This window comes from Hyperoodon ampullatus, assembly GCF_949752795.1.
Source record: "Hyperoodon ampullatus genome assembly, chromosome: 8".
Lineage (NCBI taxonomy): Eukaryota > Metazoa > Chordata > Mammalia > Artiodactyla > Ziphiidae > Hyperoodon > Hyperoodon ampullatus.
This window is the reverse complement of record NC_136921.1, coordinates 102207063-102223757: the sequence shown is the minus strand read 5'-3', so window position 1 is coordinate 102223757 and position 16695 is coordinate 102207063. Positions and strand designations below refer to the sequence as shown.

Sequence of the window (16695 nt, the reverse complement as noted above, 5' to 3'; positions counted from 1 at the left end):
GCGAGACCATGAATCTCTGTGAATCTAGTGCCCTTTGAAACTACCTTGTAGCATGTCACTGGTTCCTCATTAATTGATTACATAAAATGTGTTGCTTTTTTATTTGTAGGATATGTATGTGTCTGATTTTGCCTTTTAAAAAATATTCTTTAATACTTCTTAGTTCATGCAACAACCCTGCGAATTAAGTGTTGTCACCACTATTTCGTAGAAAACAATCTGAGGCCCAAGGCAATGTCCCACCATCAAGGCCACAGGCTTGGAGCCCAGAGGCAGGCGGCAAACCGGCCCATCACCAGCTTCCGGGGGGCCTGAATGCAACCCAAACATCTGCCCCCTTATTGCCTGGGGCCCCTGCCCCTTTGGGAACCACCCTTTCCTTTGCTCCCAAGTGGAATGGCCCTTTGTCCTTTCCTACATCTTTTGAACATTTCAGACCCGCCCCACCGTCTCCTAGGGTCTGCGGGGCTGAGGGCTGGGGGCCGATGGTGCTTTTCTCCACACTCTGCTCTCGGGACTTCCTGCTCCTTGATTTCCTCAAAGCAGATTTGACACATGAAAAGTTCAGGATCGAAGGTGGGATTTTTCAGCCCAGCACAGAATTAGAAACACATTGAATATTAGTCTTCAGTGTCCTACAGACTTAAGGGTTCACTGCCGGGGATGTTCTGGCCGCTGGGTCCTTGGGCCTGGCTTCTCCCCATTCTCAGGCCCCTTTCCCTCCAGACTCCTCCTCCCCCTCTCTTTCCACCCTTCCCCACCCACCCACCCCCACCCCTACCCCAGTCCTCCCCGACTGGCAGAGGGAAGGTATTCAATACTTCCTTCTCCGAAACAATTCACCTCTTCGTCTCCTCCCACCCAGGCTGTGATTGGGGAAGGAATCATGATTAGAACCAAACAAACCAAACGTGATCTAAAGACATTATTTTTCCAACACATGACCTTTTTCCTCATTTAAAGGAATTTTTTGCTTCCTCTCAGCTTAATCCATTCCAACTTCAAACTGTAGACAACGTTTCTGATAGAAATTGCTTTCTTCCTATTACACAAAAAATTGCCCTGGCAGCCCTGGTCCACTCCAGGCGTTGACTAAAGGGAGACACCGCAGACAGGCCAGGACACTGTCACGTTCCTGCAGGAAGAGGTGACAGGCCTGACCTGGGAGGAGGGGGATGAGGGGGAGGAAAAAGGGTTTAGAGCTCTTTAAGAGGCCGGTCAGAGGGCCTGGTGACAGACACCAGAGCACGGAACCTTCTGGTAACAGAAACCCCACCAACGTGACGGCCTTGTTTCATTCCAGGCAAGGAAGGAGGCAAGGGCCCTGATCTTTTTTTTTTTTTTTTTTTTCCAGTTGGCCGTGTCGCACGGCTTGCAGGATCCCAATTCCCAACCAGGGATGGAGTCCAGTGAGAGTGCCATGTCCTAACCACTGGACTGCCAGGGGATTCCCAGGGCCCTTGTCTTAAGAAGGCTTTGACTCTGGGGGCAGAGGATGCCCTCCCTCATCTCGTTGGCCACGATTGTGTCGAAAGGTCACCCATAGCTGCAAGGGAGTCTGAGTGATTTCAGTGGAGTTGATCGGTACCCTGGACAAAATCAGAGTTCAGTTAGGGGGGAGGGGCAGCTGAGTACCGGGTGAGCACGGAGTGGCGTCAGGGGGACGCCCCGGGTTTGACAAGCCCATCTGAGAGGTGCCGTGGCCATCGGGGAAGATGGGCAGTTAGATACCTCCACCTGAAGCTCGGGTGAGGACGCTGGCCTGAAGCCATGAATTCAGGGCTGCCAGCTCATAATGAAGGCCGACCTTCTACAAACTTCCCAGCCCATGCTGTCACTCTGCCCCATAGACCTCCCAAAGTAAGGATGGGGCGTCATATCAGGCTTCCAGAGGAGGAATCCCACTGCCTCCACGCTGGGATGGTCTCTATGTGCGAACCTTGGCCCACCACGAGCTTATCGCCTCCTTGGGGGAAGAGCTGGGCCTCCTTCCTGGTCACCCCAGCAGTTCACACAAGGCAGGGCACTGTGGGGACGTGAGATGAGCCTCTGCCCACCCTGGGATTCCAAGACGTGGCATCCATCTCTGCCCACTGTGCACTGACCTTGGCGGGCTGGGAGGCCAGGAAGGTCTCTTCCCGCCTCCCCCATCAGCAGTCGGGATCCTCATCTGTAATCAGGGGCTGGCTTCCTGTCTCATTGTTAATTTTCCTTCTTCATTATACCGAGAAGGGTCTTCCTCAGTGATCTGCTTGTCCGCACAACCAGAGCCGGGCCTGGAACGTCGTTGGCAGTGGCCTGCCCGTGTTCTCTGGCAGGCCCACAGCAGCCTCTCCCCAGAGCCCCGGGGACCCAAGAGCAGCCCAGCAAGGCTGTCTTGACTGCACTTCACATCCTCTCTGGCCTCACTGGCCACAGAGGCTTTCTTTTTTTTTTTTTTTTTTTTTTTCGGTACGCGGGCCTCTCACTGTTGCGGCCTCTCCCGTTGCAGAGCACAGGCTCAGGACGCGCAGGCTCAGCGGCCATGGCTCACGGGCCCAGCCGCTCCACAGCATGTGGGATCTTCCCGGACCGGGACACGAACCCGTGTCCCCTGCATCAGCAGGAGGACTCTCAACCACTGCGCCACCAGGGAAGCCCCACAGTGGCTTTCTTGACCAGGGAACTCTTCTTAAAGGAAGGCATTTCTCAACTCCATAGCATTCTGTGCCCGCAAAACCGCTTCTTCCCCGCTCCTCTTGAGGCTGTGCTCAGGCCGCACCCCCAGGGCCCTCCCCCTCCCAGGTGCCCTCGTTTCTCCCCCGGGCCATCTCCACCTCGCTGCCCCTCAGCCCAGACCTCTCTCCTAAGCTCCAGGCCCCCTGCGAGAGCCTGAGCCCTCACAGGCCCCTCCAACCCCACTGACCTCGTCCCCAGACTCGCCTAATCTTCTGCCCACTTCTCTCTGCCTGAGATGGGCCCCCCAGACGTCAGCTCCTGGGGACCCCCGTTAACTCTAAAGGCTCAGCGGAGACACCCGCCCCCGTGTGAAGCCAGGTGGTGGCGCCTTTCTGTCTCCAGAACCTTGGACTCACCACCACGAGAGCACCTGTTGTGGTCTTAACTATTTCCGTCTGCTTCTCCCCAGACTGAGCACAGCGGGGTAGGAGCTGCACTGAATGATCTCTGTAATCTCCTGAGGGAGGTGCGAGGAACGAATCAGTGAACGGATGAACAGTGAACGAACGGTCAGGAGACTGGATCTATGCCGACACAGGCGCATCCCCAGCCACATGTCTCCAAGCGGCTGGGGAAGGTCACAGTCTACACGGTCTCCAGTAGTGGGACAGGTCCTATCTCCAGCGGGAGGGGGGGACGGTCGGTGAACATTACTCCTGGAACATGGAGGAACAGCCCTGCGTGGGTTGTGTTCACCGGTCACACACTGACCTTGAGAGAGATCGGATGTGGTGAATAAAGCCAGGGTCTCCCAAATGTCACACACACACACTCATACATACACTGATGGTCTCCATCAGGCACGTTCCCTGGTCTCTTGGCCCTTTCTGGAAGCCACCGTGGTGTGCACAGTCACTGGTTCCAGTTCCTAGAACCCACCCCTCTTCTCCTTGGAAGCTATATCCAAATTTTGGTTCAGGTGTCCTCTCTCCCCAGCCCCCCAGCCCAACCCCGCCTCCATCTCAAGGCCTTGTAAGTTTGGGGCCAATCCTGAGGTCCCACCCCTGGTCACACGGCTGATTCAGCACTGGGGACCTGACCCAGTTCAGGCCAATGAGACAAAGGAGCTTTGCTGGGGGGCTTCTGGGAAGGAAGTCCTCTGCCGCTCTGGGTGGGGTGTGCAGACATCAAACCTGAAACCGTTGAGGACGCAGCCCAGAGATGAAGCTGACACTCAGGGCACAGGGGAGCCGGGAGCATCTCGGAGGGCCTGAGCCGTAGCCCAACTGCCCACCCACCTCAGGCACTGAAGACAACTAGCTGAGGTTTGCTGAGCCAACAAACCCAATGTTCGGTCACAGAGCCCCTGCATAGAGCCTGGTGTTTGGGGTGGTGAGGCTAGAGGTGTGAACACTTGAATTCCCAGAGGCAGAGCCGAGGGTCTGCAGGCCAGTGGAACCAAGAGAAGCAACGCCAGCCTGGTCCCCAAATCCAACCGAGGAGGAGGAACAGGAGGCCAGCCGGCAGGCTGGACAATGTCCGAGTCACTGTGCAAGGCCTCCTGGGGAGCCGGCCGGAAGGAGGGGAGGCCAGGGGAGTCCATGAGATGGGCCAGGGGCGTCTGTGGCCTCGAGGATGCGGAGGGGAGGCCGACAAGGTGTGAGCTGCCTGGCTCTGAGCTCTCTTGGGCTGACACACACCTGGAGGTGTCCCAGCTCCCAGACACTCGGTGCAGCTCAGGCCTCGAGCTAGCTACTTATTCGCTTGGGCGGGAGCCCCACACTCGGTCCTAGGGCTGGAGCTGTCCCTGCAGGGCCGGCTCCCTCTCCACTCCCACACGGAGCTCCCTGCAGGCCCCACCCGACACAAAGCAGGGCTCTTCCTGCCGAAGTAGCCCAGCTGCAAGGGAGGGGACCCCCTTGGGGGTCAGCCACCAGCTGATACCTCTCTGAATCTCACCTTGTGAGAAACCTAACGCAAATACTTTCTCCTGAACAATGTCTTTAAATTTCTCATCATGAAATAAAAGTGAAGCCTCTCGTGTTGGCACCTGGCTGCAGGCCTCCACATACCCCACAGGGCACACACACCCCAGGTTTGGAAGCTCAGTGGAGCTCGCCTGGTTTGGGCTTCAAGCTTGGCTCCACCAACAATGAGCTGAGTGGCCTTGGGCAGGAGAATTAACCTGTCAACCTGGAAGGGAGGAAGGGAGGGAGGAGGAAAAGGGCAGAAATGCTAAAGCTTGCGAAGCAGGGGCAATAGAAATCAACTTCCTGTGCCCCACTCTCATAATTTCCTTGCTCACAGAAATTTTGGTTGACAGAGCAGACACTGTCAGCCACAGGACAAGGCAGAGCCTCGGCAGTGACAATCCCACCACCTGAAACAAAGCTCAGGAGTTATATCCAAAGATAAAGCGAAGACTCCAACGTTCATCCCTGTCACCTGCTTTTTCTGCAGAAGAGATTCATGCAGAGAAAAGTCCTTGCCGCCTGGAAGTCCAGGCTGGTCCCTGGGCCCAAGAGCACAACTCCAGCGGCCCCCGGGAAGCACTCAGGCCACTGCTGCATGTGCCACATGCCACTCAGAGCCGCCCGCGTCCACTGATGGAGCTGGAGACCCGGGCTGCGTGCAGTGGGGGCCTTGATGCCGGACAGAGAGGCGGGTGGGGAGCGCGGCGGAGCCGGCCCATCGGGCCTTCCCGCGCCCGGGGGCCAACTGCTCCGGCTCAGCCCCCGCCCCACTCCCGCCCGTCCCACCACTCACCAGCAAACCCCCCAAATCCCTCGAGCCTGACTCCTCGTCTGTGCAGTGCTGCCCTGGTACCGCCCCCGAGTTCTCACACGCACTAAATAGAGTCCCTGAGGGCGGCACCCAGCAGACTCCTGGGCACAGAGCTGGCTCTTCGAGCCCCTTGTCTGCTCTTCCCGTCACCGGGCCCCCGTCTCCTGCATCCCCACCAACAGCCAGTGAAAACATCACGGGACAGGGCTAAAGCCCCTGCCGGGTCCGGGTCCAGATGAGCCCCAAAGGACGCGGAGGTCACGCACGGGCAGGGGTGCTGGCCAGCGCAGAGGGCCTGCAGGGGGGGCTGTCTCAGGACAAAAGCACAGATCATCGCGGCTGCACTGCATAGCAGACCGAAATGGAGGGACACGGACACACACTTTGAGTACTTTTGTCATTTTTGTTTGTTTCATTTTGTTTTGAACACTAAGATTTATTTTCAAACAGCACACAGACGTCTGCGGGGCAGGGCCAGGCCAGGCTGGTGTCTGGGCCCGAGGTCTCAGGGGACGCTGGACGCCACCTGCGGCAGCTGCCAGGAAAGAGGGGCCCCCGGCCCGGGCGGCCGGCCCAAGCTTCAGGCAAGCGCGGTGCGCGGCGGCCCCCAGGCCCCGCCCCGCGGCCGGGCACCCAGGCGGCGGCAGCGGCGCCACCCAGCGGGCGCGGGCCGGGGAGGCGGCCGGGAACTCAACTAGGGGATACAGCAGCTTCAGGAACGCTGGCGATTCCGCCGGACTCGCCGAAACCAGGCTCTTTGGAAAACCACCTCATCTTTGGGAAGACACCTCCTGGCTTAGGTCTCTCCCCTCAATTTCCCTTTGCTTTTCAAAAGTTTAAAAACAAAAACGGAAAAAAAAAAACACACATTTTTCGGGAAAAGGTGCTGCTGTTCACGCGTCCGCAGCACCACCAGCCGCTCCGCTCTCACTGCACCCTCGCGGTGAAATTCTCGGGGAAGACGCCCCGGCACTTCTCCAGTTCCTTGTAAAGATTCCAGTCGCTCTCCTTCACGCCCATGAGCCAGCCTTCATCCTGAGGGGAAGCCAGCGCGTTGCATGGGGCTGGGGGAGCCCTCCTTCTGGCCGCTCATTTCCTCTAGGCCATCACACCTGCCTTAAAGGATGCCTCCTCCAGGCAGCATTCCCTGCTCTTCTCTTGAGACCCAAACCGGGCCCCCCACCCCAGGAGCCATCCCTCCCTGCAGTAGGTGCATTTAACTCTTTATTGTTTGGTGAGTCCTCCTCACCGCGGGAAGGCAGCCTGACTGCTGCACTGGTCCAAACGCCTCTAAACGACTCCTTCAATCCCCCACCAAAGAGCTTCCCACCAGCTGGTGCCCACAGAGGCCACATCACCGAGGAGGACATCAACTGTTCTTCCGGCCTTCCACAAACAATGCCAGAAAATTCTTCAGAGCACTGACCACTTGAAAGCTTCTAGAGTGACCTGAGGCCATCCCACCAAGCCCTCCGAGTCGAACCTGACCTTTGCTTTAATACAGACCCCTCACAGGGATCATCTACCCAAGCCGTGACAAGCCCTGACCCCTGGGCCTGCAGTGACCACACACCCCCTGCCACTGCTGCCCCTGCAGCGGGGCTATGCCTGGGACCCACCTGCAGGATTACCTGCCTTGTCCTAGACCCTGTGTGTGTCCTACCTGAGCCACTTCCACCCATCCCAGATGGCTCTCACTGTGGGCTGGGAGGCCAGGAGTCTGCTTCCAAAAACCCCACCTAGACCAGGGCTGGCCCACCGGGGAGATCGGCAGGGACCTGGGGCTTTAGGAAAATGGGCTGATTCAGCACCAGGCCCAGGAAATCCTTGTTACTCAAACCTCCCAGCCCACGGTGGCCTCAGTAAGTACCTAGTGTCCTCAAGCCCCAGCCCAGGACGCCCCAGCCAGCTTGGCCTCACCCCAAATCCAGCCCTCCTCCCACCCTCGGCCACTCTGACAATTACACCACAGGGACATGTTGGTGACTGAACGGACTAGAGCCCCACTAGGTTCCCTCTGCACTGTGGCTGCCCCCTGGATACCCATGTGGGCAGCCCCACTGGACCACCAGCACCCCACAAACAGGGGCTTCTGCTGAGGGGCCACAGCGACCTAAATAAAGCAGCCCGTCCAGACCTGGGGGGAGGGGAGGGAGCAGTTCTGCCCCACTCTGCGCCCCCCAGGGCTCAGCAAAGCCCACTCTGAGGACCTTCACAAGGAGAGGCCACAGCAGGAGAAGGGTCTGAGAGGCATCAGGGTGAGGACCAGCTGGGGACAGGGCTGTGGACTCGGGGGTCCGTCACATGGGCAGGGAAGCGCGTGCCCTTGTGGACAGGGCTGGGCCAGCCTGGAGGGTGGCACCTGGGGCCAACAGGAGGCTGCAGAGCGGCGGGTGGGGGGATGCGGTCCTGGAGGAGGGGGGCCCGGGTTGGGGGGGCCTGGAAGGGAGAAGGGCCCGAAGGAACTAGGATGCAGAGAATCGAGAGAAAGGCAGACAGAGGCTGCGGAAAGGAGGAAGCAAGAAGCCGGAAGTGAGAGACTGAGGGGGGCAGACGGGGTGAGAGCAGCAAAGGGAACCGTGCCGGCCGCAGGGAAGGGAGGCCGTGCGGAGAGGCCGCGGGTCGGCTGGCGTGGCTCTGCTGCCCCCTGCTGGCCGCGCCGCCTCCCTGCAGACCGGGCCTCACCTGCTCCTCCGGGTTCTGGAAGGGGATCACCAGCACCACGTCCCCAGCTTTGAGCTGCAGCTCGTCCGTGTCAGTGGCCGTGTAGTCGTGCTGGGCCTGCACCTGCAGAGGGTGGGGAGAGCTGACACCCCTTTCCTCAGCAGCCTTTGTCCCACCTGCAGCCCCGTGGGCGCCGGGAGAAGGTGAAAGTAGCAGGAGCGGGGCTCGGACGCCACCTCGCGGACTGGGGAGCAGAGGACGGGTAGTAGTCGGGGAGGGACGGCTTTGGGCCCCCCACGTAGCCTCGGGCCCAGTGTCCTCCCCTCCCCGTGGAGGCAGCCGGCGGCTGAGGGTCAGCAGGCCAGGCTCACCTTGAACATGAACCCCGGGGGCAGGTCCAGGCGCCCTGCCCCGCTGCTGGCCTCCACCGTCACGTTCACAGTCGCCGAGAAGGTCTCCACCACCACCGCGGGGAGAGAGCTCTGGGGGGAGGGGGCGCAGGTTAGCGAGGGCGGGGAGTGGGTCCCGGAGGGCGGGGCCGCGCGGGCGGAGAAGGGGGTGCCTGTGCCCAATGCCAGACCAGCCTGCCTCCAGGTTCCTTACCAGGAACCATGACCTGGACCAGCACAGAGCAAGACACGGGGCTAGGGAGCCGCGGGCGGCGGGGAGAAAAGACAGGGCCTTGGTCCCTGTCATCTTACGGAGGCTGCTTCACTTGCTGCTGTCTCCCCGGGCTCCTGGGCTCCAGCCGCAGGGTGGGTCCCACACGTCACCTCCGAGGCCTCTGCTGGCTGCAACATAAATGCCGGCATGGGGTCAGACACAGGATGGGGCGCTGAGACCAGGACAGGGGGAGGGGCCACGCAGAGCCAGTGCCTCTGCCTGGTACAGGGAGCCCCTCAAAGAAAGGCTCCGGGCACGGAAGTGGCTGGAGAAGGTGCTGGCAGACACACGGACCCCAAGTGACGTGCTGCTGAGAAGCCCAGCGCAGGCCCCTGGGCCTGAGCCTGAGCCTGAGTCTCCCTGAGCCTCCCTCACAGGCCCTGCCCTCTAAGCCCAAGCCCTGGCCAAGCCTTGGCTTCCTCCCACCCGCCTGGCCCCGCTGGCCCCTCACAGGTGGCTCCCGTGGCGAGGGCCCAGGCAGGGCACCTCGGACGCTGCCTGGCTGCAGACAGGCTGCGCTGGGCCCGCACTGAAACTCAGCCACTTCTGAGCTCTGGGAGCAATCACTCAGCCCTCCTAGCCCCCACCTCCTCATCTGTAGGAGGAGGAAGTGTCTAGGTCAGGCTGAAGGTTAAAGGAGAATTCTGGAGAGTGCCCACCATGGACCTGGAGGTGCTCGAGACAGGCCTCCCTCCCACCGTGGGAGGCCTGAGCTGGGAAGCCGGGGCAGGGGTCGGCGAGCAGGTGAGGGGCCGACCTAACTGAGCCACAAGCCCTGCCCCGGGGCCTCCTGGCTCAGGGCCCTAGCCTCACCCTCAGTCCCACGGTGGCCTTGTCCGTCCTGTGCCCCCTCCTCCGGGCTCTTCCTCCATGCTACACCCCCAGAGGCCAGGGGCAGGTGAGGGGCTGGCGGGGGCACTTACTTGGGCAGGCCCCGGCTCGGCCGTCTGGCTGGGCCAGGCCACGGCAAAGGTGCCCTCGGCAGCGCTGGGCTCCCTGGAAGGCAGGCTGCCAGCTGGACTCTCTGTGGGCTAGTGATGGGCCACCAGGGAGAACAGGGTGGGAGGGGCGGGGGGGAGCGGGAGACAAGAGAAGACGGTCGTGAGCAGCGCAGCGTGGGCCCACGGGAGCAGATGGGCGCCTGCAGCCTGGCCGGAGCCCCACGGGGCACAGACAGGGACTCCCCGGAGGGACACCTCCTCCCACCACTGCCCAGGGGACAGGAAGGTGTGAATGTGCCACACGCAGCTCAGCACGTGGCTGGGAGGAGGCTCCGCCTGCCTGCACCAGGCTCTCTCTGGCCTCCTCCAGTGAAATACCCTGGAGCTTGCGAGCCCCAGAGCCTGGGCTGCTGGCACTTTCTCGCCAGCCCCTCCTGGTCCTGCGGGAGCCGCATCACCAGCTGTGGGGTGTCCCGTGTCCTCCCTGAGGACGTGGATGTCTGAGCCACCAGGCGATGACGGCACCTGTCGGGCAGGCGCCTGGCCTCACTCTGTGTGTCCTGTTTCTCGAATCATCTCTCCCCCCTCCTCTGTCCCAGCAGCTCCCTGGTGCCATTGCCCTGCGGGGCCCCTGCTGACAGAAAGCTCCTCGGGGGCAAGGACCCTCCACCCCAAGGCCCCCCTACCCAGCAGGCCTTGGCCCAGCACGGGGACACCCCATCCACCCTCGGAGAGCAGTTGGTCACTGTCTACGCCACTCACAGGCCCTGACAACTGGGCTGCACCATGGGGGACTCTTCAGAGGCTAAGCTGAGGAGGCTTTTCCCACAGGGCCTGGCTGAAGGCCCAGTGTCTCCATGGGGGGGGCGCGCGGTGGGGGGAGCAGAACAGCTGGAGGAGCGGCAGCTGCCTGTGCGCGTGGGCACGGCCAGGTGTGCGTGTGCGTGTGCACCTGTGAACCAGCCAGGTGCAGGACGAGGCGGTGTGGGCACAGAGCAAACACAGCTTACCTCCCAGAGGTCCCACGGAATTGACTGAGCACAGCAGAGGGGAGAAGGACAGAGTTAGCACGGAGGTTAGAGGCGGCGGCAGGCAAGCAGTCCCCAGGGACCCCCACCCCGCACCCATCCCAGGGCCCTCGAGCCCAGCAGGCACAGGGCAGAACAGAGCCGGGCTCTGTGGTCCCCAGAGCACCGAGTCCTGGACACCTTCCAGGCTACAGAGACCCCCCCAGGCCAGGGAGTGCCCACACCCGGGGCTGCCGCCAGGAGAGGGCCAGGAGGGGGCTGAGATGGACCGTGTAAGTTGCCAGGTGAGTGTTCAGCTGACCTCGTCCTGAGGGTCCTCCTGCTGACCTGTGTCTGCCCTCTTCCCTTTCCCATGGTCAGGACCAGGGGAGGTGACAAGAGCTGGGGACCAGGGCTCCAGGGGAAGGGCAGTGAGAGGGAGGAGAGCCTGGTGACCCCAGGACCCCCAAAGGCCTGGGCCTAGATGGGCCCACATGGCCGGTGGGCAGACATGAACCCAGGCCCCGGTGCCCAGAGGCCGGTGGGCCCGTGGGCAGTGGTGGGCTCACACCAACCTGACCAGAGGGCGTGGGCGCCTTCACAGGGCTTGCCACAGGTGGGAGGGGGTCAAAGTCCAGGTCCAGCAGACTGGCCTGCTCCGAGAAAGGCCCCGGGGCCTCAAACTTGGCAACAGCAGCAGAGAAGGAAGGCAGTTAGTGACAGGCTGTGAGCACTCGGCCAGGGCGGCACAGCAGGCTCCGCTCCCAGACACACCCACCAGCACAAGGGCACGACCCACACCACACCCCCGGCACAGGCTCCACCCACACAAGGACACACCTGGGGCTGGCTCGCTGCCGGCCAGCCGCCAGGCAGCCACCCGCCAGACCAAGGCCGAGCCCCCAACTGTCTCGCGTCTGTCCCATCCTGCAGGCCGAGGAGGCCTCCCAGTGTCTGCGCCCACCAGCAGCAGCCCCGGCCAAGGCCCGGGCTGGACAAGACCACACTCAGTCCCCCGGCTCAGAGGGCCCCTGGATAGGTACAGGCCTCCCCTTGCTGCGGCAGACTGACAGGCAGTCCTGTGGTGACACCCACCCCCAGCCAGCTCAGGGCCGAGCCAGCAAACAGAGCCCAGGAGCCCGTCGTAACAGAGGGGGGGGTCCCCCACACCTGAGCACCCGTGTTCACACTGCACGTCCCTCCCCAGCCCCCCCAGGTTTCCCATTCAGCGGGGCTGAGTGCAGCCCAGGGATGTGCATGTAGCAGGAATGGCCCCAGGGGACGGGCCGCAGTGGCCCCGTCCACAATGTGAGAAGCCAGCCCCTCGGTAAGCTGGGCCAGACGATCATGGAAGAAAAGGGTCTTTCCCACAGCCACCCTGGAGGACAAGCCGCCTGGCACCAGTGCCCAGCGGACACGCTGCCTTCCTAGGAGGAGGGCTTGCTCACCTGTGGCCCCATCTCACATAAGGGGCTTCCCCGGGTACAGGGAGGGCTATGCCTGCCCAGGCTCGGCCCAGGGTCCTCCCCTCAGGCAGGGCTGGGAGGGCCACAGCCCCTCAAGCCAGGGCCAGCCAGCTTCCCTCCCCACCCACTTGATGGGGCCCAGAACTGACGGGACACGCCCTCCAGCCCGAAGCACCTGAGGTCCTCCATTTAGAAGGACCCGAGACCTGGAAGCGTGGACAGGGGTCCCCCGGGGGGGCCTTCCCAGCTGAGCTGCGGCCTGTGCGGGGAGACCCAAGACCCGCAGTCCTGAGAAGGGCTGGTGCCGCCAGCTTACAGCTCAGGGGATAAGGCACAGAGGGCCCAGGCTCAAGCTCAGGGGACGCACTCCCGCCCCACGCTCATCCCCAGCCACGGACTCTCCTTCAAGTCAAGCCCTGTCCAACGAGCCTGGGAGGAAGGTCACTGCCATCTCTAGGGGACCGAGTGTCCGGGAGGCCGCGCAGGCTGGGTCCTGGGTGCCCTCACCGGCTGCAGGTGGCATTTCTCTGCCCCTCATGGCCCCACCACCCACCCCTCTAAGAAGCCAGCCAGGCCCAGGCAGCCGCTGCCCCACCAGACTCCAAGGGGACAGGGTCACCAGGCCAAGGGCTGACCGCGCACTCTCTGCTCACCTCCCAGCAGGTCAGCCTCCCACCATGCAGGCCCGGAACCGGCCTCGGGGGCAGGCACGCAGGCTACTCACCACAGCCCAGCAGAGCAGCGCTGTCGGCACAGCATCCTGGGGGGACCAGCCCACCCCAGCCCCATGCAAAGCACCCCCGGCGAGCGCTCTCCAACCCCGCTGAGCGGGGCCCCGGCTCCGGGGAGAGGGCGGAAGGACAGAGAGGAGGCATGCAGGGAGCACGGCGAGGGCCACGCTCAGCGGGCGGCCTGGCTGCAGGTGAGGCCCTCAATTCCTCACCTGTGAAGTGGGGACAACCCCTCCCAGAGGGGACTGAAAACCGAACCAGGCCCAGTAGGTCAGCGGCTGGCTCCACTCCCTGCGCAGTGTCTACTAGCCCTCGCGTGCACCCCGAGGCGGAGGCAGGCTCCAGGTGGCTAGCGTCCCAGCCACAAGCTCCCCTGAGGCTGCGGTTCCCCAAGGCCCCGGGAGTGCCCGGGGCCGGCCTCAGCCAGGCTCTCCAGGAAGGCTCCCTCCCGGGTCCCCCGAGGCAGGGCAACCCCCGCCCTCCACCAGCCGCCCTGCACTGAAAGTTCCAGCTCCAACCCGAAGTCCTCCCATGGGGGCTTGAAGCCCACTCACCCCACAGCCCCTCATCGCGGAGAGCACGGTCCTCCGCTCCTAACTGCCTCTCCCCCGACGTGCCACCCCCCAGCCCTGCCCCTCTCTGCAGGCCTCTGAGCTTGTGCAAAGGAGCCTGCACAAGGCAGAACCCAGAGACCCGGGCAGGACAAGCCCACAGCAGCGCTGCAACGTGGGCCCAGCACAGCCTGGGACGAGGCAGCCTGCACGAATGGCGAGGCCCGGCGGGGACAGGGCGGCCCGGCTGTGAGGCCCGGAGGCCAGGCTTGGAGTGGTCGGTGCACTGCGGCCTCTGTGAGCTGACCCGACCATGTGCGGCCCACCCGCCTGCCACCACAGTGACCTCCCCTGCTCTGCCCTCCCTCCGTCCCCCTGGGGATGGGCATTACGTGCCTCCTAGGGCATGGACAGCAGGACCCGGGCTCGGCAGCCCAGCCACAGCCCCGGCTCCAGGGGGGGTCAGAAGCTCTGGGAGCTAAAGTCTCAGTGCCTGGCAGGTGTTCGCAACCCTGCGAGTCACCTCCTCACCGCCGCCCAAGCAGCATTCTCCTGACGCGCACGGAACTCCCGGCGGTTCCTGAGCCTGTCCCTCACCCGTCCTGACCTACACGCATGCACGCTGCCACCTCTGTCTAACGCACGGTGTCTGCTCATAGGCAAACGTCACCTGCTCCAGGAAGCCTTCCCTGATTGGCCCAGGTCCTCCGTGCTCCCCGCCCCTTTTGGCCACAGCATCAATGGAACGGAGAGGCCACTGCGCAGCCGACGGTCTCTACTAGGACTGTTTGCCCGTGTCCCTACGTCTGGCCACGTGCTCAGAGATGAGGGATGACGGGTGGAGGGACGTAGGGACGTGCGAGAGAGAGGCCCAGAGCCGACCCCTGCTCCTGAGGCAGAGGAACTGGGGGTGGGAGGCGGGGAGGCCATGCACACCCTGAAAGAGCGAGAGAAGGGAGAGAGAGCTGGGCCGCGGCGGCCGCGGCTGACCTGGGAGGGGGTGGTCACGCTGATCTCAGGGACAAAGGTGTCCTCAAACAGGCTGAGGGTCTGCTGCTGCTTGACCTCCGTGCACGGGGTGTGTTTGGGAGGCGGAGGGACCGGTGGGCCTTTCCGGAGCTGGGGGTCGGCAGCAGGTGGGGGGCCGCACAGCAGAGCACGGGGGCCGGGGAGACAGACAGAGACAAAGCCACGTTAGTCACAGCCCCGGCCACGGTGCCCCCCAGCCGCCGAGGAGGACGAAACAGGACAGCCACTGCTCCCCGAGACACGGACACCGAGACCACAGGGGCCCCCGGGAGGGGCCGAAGCAGGCAGTCAGAAGCCCTGTGCAGAGAGAGGGGAGGGCGGAGAGCGAGGGAGCGAAAGAAGAGAGAAGAGGAGAGAACAGGACAGAAAAGAAGGAAAGAAGGGCCTGCGGGGCCGCCAGGGGCCGCCATCGGAGGGTCTGGCTCTCCCCGCCCTCGGGGGAGGCTGAGGAGAGAAACAGGAGCTGAGAGAGAGCCGGGCGTCCAGCCCCCTGCCTCTGCTCCTGCACGCCCAGGCCCCCTGCCCACCCCAACCCCTGGAGGAGCTGCAGCCCAGCCTCTGGCCATCACCCCCGAGGCCAGCACACAGCCAGGGCCCCGCAGAGGGCCACACACCTGCCCACTCGGGGACCTCAGCAAGTCACCCCCCGCCACCCAAGCCTCAGTTGCATCGCTTGTCGAGCTGGGGTGATAACAGCCTCTGCCTTACAGGCTGGTTGTGAGGACGATGAATGAAAATACAGAAAGGCTGGCGCAGGGTCCGGCCCCGAGCAAGTGCTCGAGTCAAGTGCAGGCTCTCAACACCCTCTTAGCATCGCTCTCCTAATCAGCTGTCGGGCGGGCCCACAACCGGCAGAGCTTCGGCCAGGAGCCGAAGGGCCAGGGGACAGCCTAGCGGGGCTCAGATGGTCCTGCCTGGTGGACCCACCCATCCTTTCTCCCTTTGCAGCTCCCGGGGATGCTGCAGAAACCTGGAGAAAACGGACGGCGGGGAGCGGGCTTCCCCCTCCCTCTCCCCTCACTGAGCCCCTCCTCTCGATGCCCCTTTCAGGGTCCCGCATGGCCCCCCGCAAGGAAGAAGGCAAGGAAGAGGGGGAGGCAGCCACCTGCGCAGATCTGGATGCTCTGGGGGCTGAGGGCCCTGGAGACTGTGTCTCGGGAGGAAGAGAAGGCAAAGAAGGTCAAGCAGCCCAAAGGCCAGGGGAGAGGAGAGAAGGGGACGCTACAGCGGGGGGCGGTGGGGGGACACTTAAGGAGGAGACAGACGGTCACAGATGCCCCTGTGGGGGCCACGGAGAGGAGCCAGGGCCGGCAGGGACAGGGGACAGGGATGGGGGCGGAACGGCGGCAGAGCAGGAGGCAGAGGAAGGAAGGGAGGAGACGGGCCACCGAGACACGTGCCTACCTGAGACGGGGATTTGGGGAGGGCGGCCCCGGGGGCGGCCGCAGCGGCCGGCTCTGGTTCGTGGTTGACTCTGATCTCGGGGGTGGCGGCAGGGGAGCCATCAGGCGGAGGAGAAGGGCTCTTGTTCCCTTTCGCAGGGGCGTTGTCACTGCGGAGGCGAGACAAGAGAGGGGCCCGGATGGAGGGAGGCCGCGGCGTCCAGGAAGGAGTGTGCGTGGGACAGGGTGTGTGCACGTGCCAATGCCCCGGGGACCCGTGTGTGAAAATGTGCGCGCACGTGTGTGTGTCCACGTAGATCCTGGGAAACTGAGGGTGCACGTGTGTGTCCAGACTCACTGGAAAAACGTGACGCCCACGTGTGCACCAGTGTGTGTCCCCGTGCACCCACGTGTGAAACTGCACGTTCGTGTGCAGGAGGACGGGTGGAAATGAGGCGACACAGGCGTGAGCACTGGAAACAGGCAGGTGTCCACAGCAGGGCCTGCCCTGGACACAGTGACAACCACACCCGGAGCTGAGGTCTGCGGGCCCCCAGGGGGTACAAGGGCGGGACCCGGGAGCCGCCGCCAGGGGCCGGCCAGCCTCCCTCAGGCCTCCACCAGGTGCAGGGGCGCCGAGCCCCACAGCAGGAGAAAGCCACGCATCCTAGAGGCAAAGTGAGTCTCACCCCACGCGTCACTCAGCAGCCTCTGCGCTCAGGGCAGCCCCACTCCTCAGCCTGAGCCCACGGGCCTCCGGACCAGCTTGCCTGCCGTCCACCCCTCACGCCAGCACACAGCCAGCCCCGCTCCCCAGGC

The 16695-nt window shown here is 63.3% G+C and overlaps 1 protein-coding gene across 15 annotated transcripts in view; it reads right to left on the bottom strand.

Moving 5' to 3' along the window:
• Nucleotides 1-5871: 5871 nt before the first annotated feature.
• The window catches only part of BIN1 (bridging integrator 1), a gene marked incomplete at its 5' end in the record, with an annotated part of 57232 nt that continues 46408 nt past the window's right edge, over nucleotides 5872-16695 (bottom strand). For 3 of the 15 annotated variants that reach the window (XM_079710329.1, XM_079710331.1, XM_079710332.1), the window contains 6 exons: nucleotides 5872-6477; nucleotides 8128-8229; nucleotides 8478-8588; nucleotides 8808-8897; nucleotides 14456-14584; nucleotides 15899-16046. In XM_079710329.1, the coding sequence (XP_079566455.1) occupies nucleotides 6370-6477; nucleotides 8128-8229; nucleotides 8478-8588; nucleotides 8808-8897; nucleotides 14456-14584; nucleotides 15899-16046 (688 nt within the window). In that variant the 3' untranslated portion in view covers nucleotides 5872-6369. Of the gene's footprint in view, nucleotides 6478-8127; nucleotides 8230-8477; nucleotides 8589-8807; nucleotides 8898-9692; nucleotides 9801-10720; nucleotides 10745-11292; nucleotides 11401-14455; nucleotides 14585-15898; nucleotides 16047-16695 lie in introns of all 15 variants that reach the window. The other 12 variants (XM_079710320.1, XM_079710321.1, XM_079710322.1 and 9 more) reach the window with 7 other exon arrangements.